Raw genomic sequence first — 6770 nt, forward strand, 5'->3', positions numbered from 1 at the left:
AATAATGATTTTCTTCAATATGTGTCAGACTATTTCTAAATTTGCTACTCCCAATGTGGAGATATAGTTGCTTATTTACAAATGGGTTGTAAGAAGATGAAATAAAATTACATCATTGTCTCGGGTAACACTTTATCCCTCCATTTTATAATGTTTATTTGTGTTCAGAATTAAATTTTCAATTCAGTTGCAATAAGTTAAAAAAAACAAAGAAGTATGATACAAAATAGGGGAAATGTTGGTTGAATTATGGCTGATCGAAAGAGAAGATATTCTTCATAGCTTCATAACCTGCTTCAGCTGATGAATGTTTGTTCTTCTGTTTCATCAGAATGTTTGATCTGCAGTAAAAGCCAACTGAGCATAAAGAATCTATGGAAGGAAACAAAGCATTACCATCATAGAAACCTAAGCATAGTCTTTGACTGTTCAATGTTTGGACGTGGCTCCCAGTTAATTTAGGTCACAGGGATGATTAAATCCATATTTGACATAATGGTTTATAATTATAGCCAAGGGGAGGCCACGGCCAATGTGGTGTCATTGCTGGACTGTTGATCCAGCGACCCAGATAACGTTGTGGGGACCACCTTTCGAAACCTGCTACGGCAGATGGTGGAATTTGAATTCAATAAAATATCTGGAATTAAGAATCTGATGATGGCCATGAATCCATTGTCAATTGTTGGAAAAACTCGTCTAATTCTCTAATATCCTTTAAGGAAGGAAACTGCCATCCTTACCTGGTCTGGTCTAAATGTGACTCCAGACCCACAGCAATGTGGTTTACTCATAACTGCCCTCTGGCAATAAATGGTGCCTCGCCAGAGATGCCCTTGTCCCATTAATGAGTGAAAAACAAAAGGAGCCTAAGGAAGAGTCATTAGTGGGATATTTCCAGATCACCATCACAAGATATAAAAGCAGAATCCCAGCTGTGTGGAAACAGGCTTTTTGGCTCAATAATCCCACACCAACTCTCAGAACATCACATCCAGGCCCAGCCTTCTCACCCACCCAATCTACACATTCCTGAACGCTACAGGCAATTTAGCATGACCAATCCAACTAGCCCCCACATCTTTGGACTGTGGAAGGAAACCAGAGCACCCAAAGGAAACCCACGCACACATGGGGAGAATGTGCAAACTCCACACAGTCACCCGAGAATGGAACCGAACGCAGGCCTCTGGTGCTGTGAGACAGCAATGGTAACCTCTGAGCCACTGTGTATCGTCTAAATTGTTATCCCTTCACTGAAGGTGTGCCATCTGATACTAGTCTCTCCTACTGGAGGAAATATCTTCGCCACTTCGACTGTATCTAGACCTCTCAGTACTCTGTAATTTTCAATAACATCTCTCCTCATCCCTCAAAACTTCGTAGAGCTAAGACCCAGAGTCCTCAATCCTCCTCGTAGGACCTTCATTACTGTAATCATTCTTACGAATGCCCTCGGGACTCCCACCAAGGTGAGCACATCCCTCCTTAGATATATACATATGCATCTTAAATATATGTGCCCGTCATACCTTTGTTAACGTGCTCCAGGCTGCCCCTCAGCCTCTGATGTTCATGCGAAGACAAATCAGGTTTGTACAATCTCTCCTCATATCTAATGCCCTCCAAATAAGGCAACACTTCTGAATACCATGCAGTTATCTTAAGGTTATGGCAAGTGACAAGCTATATTCCTTCAACACAAGTATCAGATAAAGCCTCTCTAACAAAAGAATTTAGCTATTGCCTGTTGACATTTGATTGCCAACTGTCGTGAATTCCCATTATCAACATCCCTGGGGTTACCACTGACCAGCAACTGAACTGAACTAACCATCTGTACCGTATTCTGACAAACACAGCAAGAGTAGGAATCCTGTGGGGTGTAATTCACTTCTGACCTCATAGTCCATGTCCGATAAGATACAAGTCAGCAGATTGATAGAATTCAGTCCCGTTGCCAGGATAATTGCAGCTCCAACAACACTCAAGAGCTTGAAGCCATACAGGACAGAGTAGCTGAGAATGCATCTTCAAACAATCACTTGATTGACCACAGAAGCAAAGTTATAGCAATGTACCATGTACAAAACACATTGATGACATTCATCAAGACCCCTCTGACAGGACCATATAAGACCATAACTTGGAGCTCTCTCCCTTGATGCATTGTACATATAGCTGCATCAAAATGATTGAGTGATTCAAGAAGGCAGTTCAGAACCAACCGCCCAAATGCCATGAATCTGCTGAAACCAGCGATGTAAATATTCACTGAATTAATATAACAGAAAGATTCACTTGTTTCAAATTATCAACTATTCATCACAATTAGCAAATACTGTTAGCTTTTTTGCACTTTGGATAAGCACATAAATCCTCTTTTTTTTAGTGCAATTTTAACCTTGTTATTATTCCATTTAATTGTCTTCCTGTAAACTAAAAATAAGTGGTTAGTTTAAACGTGTGGAAGTATATTTCCATGGGTTTCAGGTCCACCAATTTTTTTATTTGTGGGACATGGGCGTCGCTGGCTGGCTAGCATTTATTGACTGGTCCCTATCTTCCCTTGAAATGAATGGCTTTCTAGGCCATTTCAGTCGGTAACAAGAGTGAACTACACTGCTGAGGGTCTGGAGGTGCATGTGGGCTGGACGAGGTGAGGATGGCATGTTTCCTTCCCTAAGGACATTAGCAAGCAAGATGGATTTTTATGACAGTTGGTAATGGTTTCATTGTCATCAGTTCCACTTTGCAAATGAAAAGTCAATCTTTGCAATCATAGTTATCTGTGTTAAACATTGTGACATAGAAGCAGTGAAATGATAATACAGTTGTTAAGAAATGAAATCTTCTTGGTATTTACCTCCTGTTTTTCAAGTGAGTGAGTCTTCCAGTTACCTGACATAAACGGAAAAATCAACATTGTAAATGGTGCTAACTCATTTGATCAAATACTTAAAAAACAAAAACACAATAATACAGAAATGTGAATTTAAATGATGGAGGAATAGCAACATTTCCTACCAGACTGTCGATTCCTGTAGGTCCATGCAGTGGTGAAAGTAAAGGCCAAGAGAAGGGCAATCACTGCCACTGAACTTACAGAAAATGTTGTAAGACACTTGATAATTGAAGACTCTGAAGAAGAAAAATGAGCATTAAAAATGCTGCAAATTAAACTGCGATAATCTTGTGGAAAAATCAAGGATTACCAACAGCGTCAACTCAAAGTTGAAAAGGATGTCGATTCAACGTCAGTGTCAATGTTATACAAAACCATAACCACTTCAATTACAAATACTTTGCATTGCTCGATCCACTTCGAAATACATGCGTTAATCTAAATATAATAAAAAATTCAACCTGTCTCCTGGAACTGAAATCTTCCGAAGAAGCAATTTCCCATAACAAATTTAGAAACTGCCACCTACTCTTTATGTTTATCATTGGAATTTTCATCCGTGTTCTCACAATTCTTTTGCTGTTTACTCAGTGTCTTCTTACAAGACCTTATGACACAACAAATTAAGCATTTCTAGAATTCTATAGACATTACAACTTCATCAAGCTTTTAACAATCTAATCTACTGTGTTGTCAAGCATATCTCAATTAAATGTGTACAAAGTAGCATCAGATATAAATCTTCATTCAGTAGATTAAGCAGACCAAATGTATTCACGACACATTGTTATTGTGTGGTCAGATAAATGAAGCAATTTGGCAGCCTATTACTTAAATTATGAAGGGCAATAACATGAGGGGAGGTGATGGCCTGCTGGCATCGTCGCTGGGCTGTTAATGCAGAGACCCAGACAATGTGCTGGGGACCTGGGTTTGAATCCCACCACAGCAGATGGTGGAATTTGAATTCAATAAAAATCTGGAACTAAAGGTCTGATGTTGACTGTGAATACATTGTGGATTGTTGGGGAAAAACCCACCTGATTCACTAATGTCCTTTAGTTCTGATTTGGCTTATATGTGACTTCAGACCCACAGCAATATGGTTGATTGTTAGCTGCCCTCTGGGCAATTAGGAATGGGCAATAAATGCTGCCAAGCCAGTGACACCCTCATCCCATGAATGGGATTAGGGTTAGTAGATGGATGAACACATATCCTAAGAAGTGTAGAATTGCAATGCTTAGAAGCTTTAGCGAATTCGAAGAGACGATTTTTATAGACATTTACAGAACGATGAATAGATATGCAGTTGTTGCAACTAAAGATTAAATGTGCACCTGAGAAAGTGCAAATATGCTTTACTGCCCAAAGCTAGAACTGAAATATCTTATAAAACATAAAACTAATCGAAAACTCTGGGATATTTCCCCTCTCAAATAAGAAATAAAATATCTTTGTTCTGACAGGAATATTCTACCAGTGTAACTATTTGGCAGGATAGAATTCAAGAAAATGTTTTCACTTCGAAAGCCAAATAAATTGAGAACCTGGAAACATACCGGCATCAATAACACGTTGCTTGAGACTTAAGGAGACGGTTTTGTATTCATATCGCACATAGCAAATAGATTGAAAAGTCCCACGGAAATAATTAGAAGGGTTTCCGAAGAAAGTAAGCTGGGAGCTTCATTAAACATACATTGGCGAATGGAAATTGAAGACAAGGTAAATGGCCTTACAGCCATGAAGGACTTTGCGAAGAGACTGGAGTGGCAAAGGAACAATGACCATTACCTGTTAACTAAAGAAGCCTCTTTTTGGAATATTAATACAATTAAATAAAGTCGACTGACCATATCCGTGATGAACGAAAGTTGTGAACAGGAAATGGGCTTTCTATGCTTCAAATCCTAATCCTCTAATAATCAGATTGATGTTGAATTCACAATTATAGAGTGATTTTCTAGTTAAACAGTTGGATATAAACACGAGAAAAGCTACAGCGCACAACAGTGAGATGCAGGAAAGAGGAAAATGAGAAGGCGGCGTGCACAGAATGAAGGGGAGCAAGTCTTATCACAAAAGGGGTTTATGCTGACAATTAATTTTCACAAATAAAACATAATTATAAACGGATAGACCCAATAAATACCTTTTGCAAACGAGACACTTTTGCTGTTAAGAATTGCAGTTGAGTTGATTTGAAGTGAACAAACGCAGGAAGCCCCATAACTCAACGCACTTGCAGGGACTCTGATGTAACTTCTCACACTGTACGCCTCCGATGAGACTATTGCCTCAGAATCCGTCCAACTCTCGGCATCCCATGTGGAAATATTCCAGCGAATGTGAAGAACATCGGCCACGAAGTTATTCAGCAAACACACCAAGGTAACAGTTCCCGTGGAAACCGTTCCATTCAGCGGTGGAGTCAACAGAAATATGTCAGGATGACCTTATGGGGTTGGGAGGTAAATTGCAATTACTGTTCAGTTACAATCCTGGTTAAACATGATGAAGCGCGTAAAACAGCCTTTAATTCTTACCTGCTATGAGCAGTTTCGACCCATTTCCGAAGACAAAGGGCATTCTGCTCATTGGTCGAGCTGCACAGTAATACCGACCAGAATCATTTCTCTGCACATTTTGAATCACAAGGGTGTAAGTAGTTGATTCTTTGTTAATTTCCCCAGTAAATCTTTCGTTTGTTGGGACGTATTTCCTCACGATGTAGAGAAGTTGCAGATGTTCTCTCTGCTGCTGTTTGTACCAGTAGACAGCTGCCCTTGCCAAAGCGCCCGTGTGGCAATGCAGTTTGACACTATTTCCCACAGAGACATTCTGAACTGGCGGAGACTGCAAGAACAATGCTTCTGACACAATAGCTGGGAAAGCAAAACATAGCGCAAAAGTTAATGAGGTGTGGAGCTGGATGAACACAGCAGGCGCACAAAAGCTGACGTTTCGGGCCTAGACCCTTCAACAGAAAGGCACAAAAATTGTTATGGTGAAAAAACAAACTAAATTCTGTTCATTAATCAAACATTTGGTGTGAAGGAAAGAAGACTTTGTTATCATTAATGATCAATGAGACCACGTTGTAGTTCAAAGAAAGAAAGAAAGAAAGCGAGAAAGAAAGAGGACGAAAGAGAGCAAGAAAGAAACAGAGAAAAAAAAGAGGAAAGAGAAATTTCGTCCGCTTGGAACAATTTTTTAAAAAAAGGAAGTTCTTCATGATAATGTGATCTTCTTGAAGACAACTACTTAATATTCAATCAGTCCAATTGATGTTTGATCTGAGTTTGGATGTACCCTGTGGCCTGGAAATGAAAATGTCTAACCTGAGAAAATATGGACCAGCGTGCAGAGAATGAAGTTCATTGTCTAGCTACGTTTCATAGAGTGATCTTCGATTCGATGAATCATGCTGTTACATTGTAAGCTTGATCTGGTGATGCCACAAATTGCAAAACGCACCTTCGAAAATTATCGACTGCATTTCCAAAGAACTAAACGGAAACTATAAAAACAGGTAGCGGGTCGCTGTGGGCTTCCTGTTTACACGCTTAGTATTGACACACAGGTCTGTTTGTAAAGATCAAATGATCAGATTTCTGTTTCAAAATGTTAAAAGGCGTTTAGTGTAAAAGAATCGCACCACACCCAGTTAAACACACTTTATTAGATGCACTATTCATAATTGTGAGAGGATATGATGGGATTCAAATTCTTTTATTCATTCATAAATGTTGGCATCATAAACGAGGGAAGAATTTATTTCCCATTCCTAATTGACGAGAGGACAGTTAAGAGTCAATCACATTGCTGTGGACCTGGAGACATACGAATACCAGACAGGGCA

At 39.5% G+C, this 6770-nt stretch overlaps 1 protein-coding gene across 1 annotated transcript; it reads right to left on the reverse strand.

Moving 5' to 3' along the window:
- Nucleotides 1-220: 220 nt before the first annotated feature.
- Nucleotides 221-6360, reverse strand: LOC125449669 (immunoglobulin kappa light chain-like). The gene is made up of 6 exons (XM_048525525.1): nt 6250-6360; nt 5455-5793; nt 5061-5363; nt 3028-3141; nt 2867-2901; nt 221-372 (listed from the first exon to the last, which is right to left on the reverse strand). Exons 1-6 carry the CDS (start codon nt 6287-6289, stop codon nt 328-330), a joined length of 876 nt encoding a protein of 291 aa, XP_048381482.1. The 5' UTR covers nt 6290-6360; the 3' UTR covers nt 221-327.
- Between the last annotated feature and the right edge of the window lie 410 nt (nt 6361-6770).

Source organism: Stegostoma tigrinum, chromosome 47 (genome assembly GCF_030684315.1).
Source record: "Stegostoma tigrinum isolate sSteTig4 chromosome 47, sSteTig4.hap1, whole genome shotgun sequence".
NCBI lineage: Eukaryota > Metazoa > Chordata > Chondrichthyes > Orectolobiformes > Stegostomatidae > Stegostoma > Stegostoma tigrinum.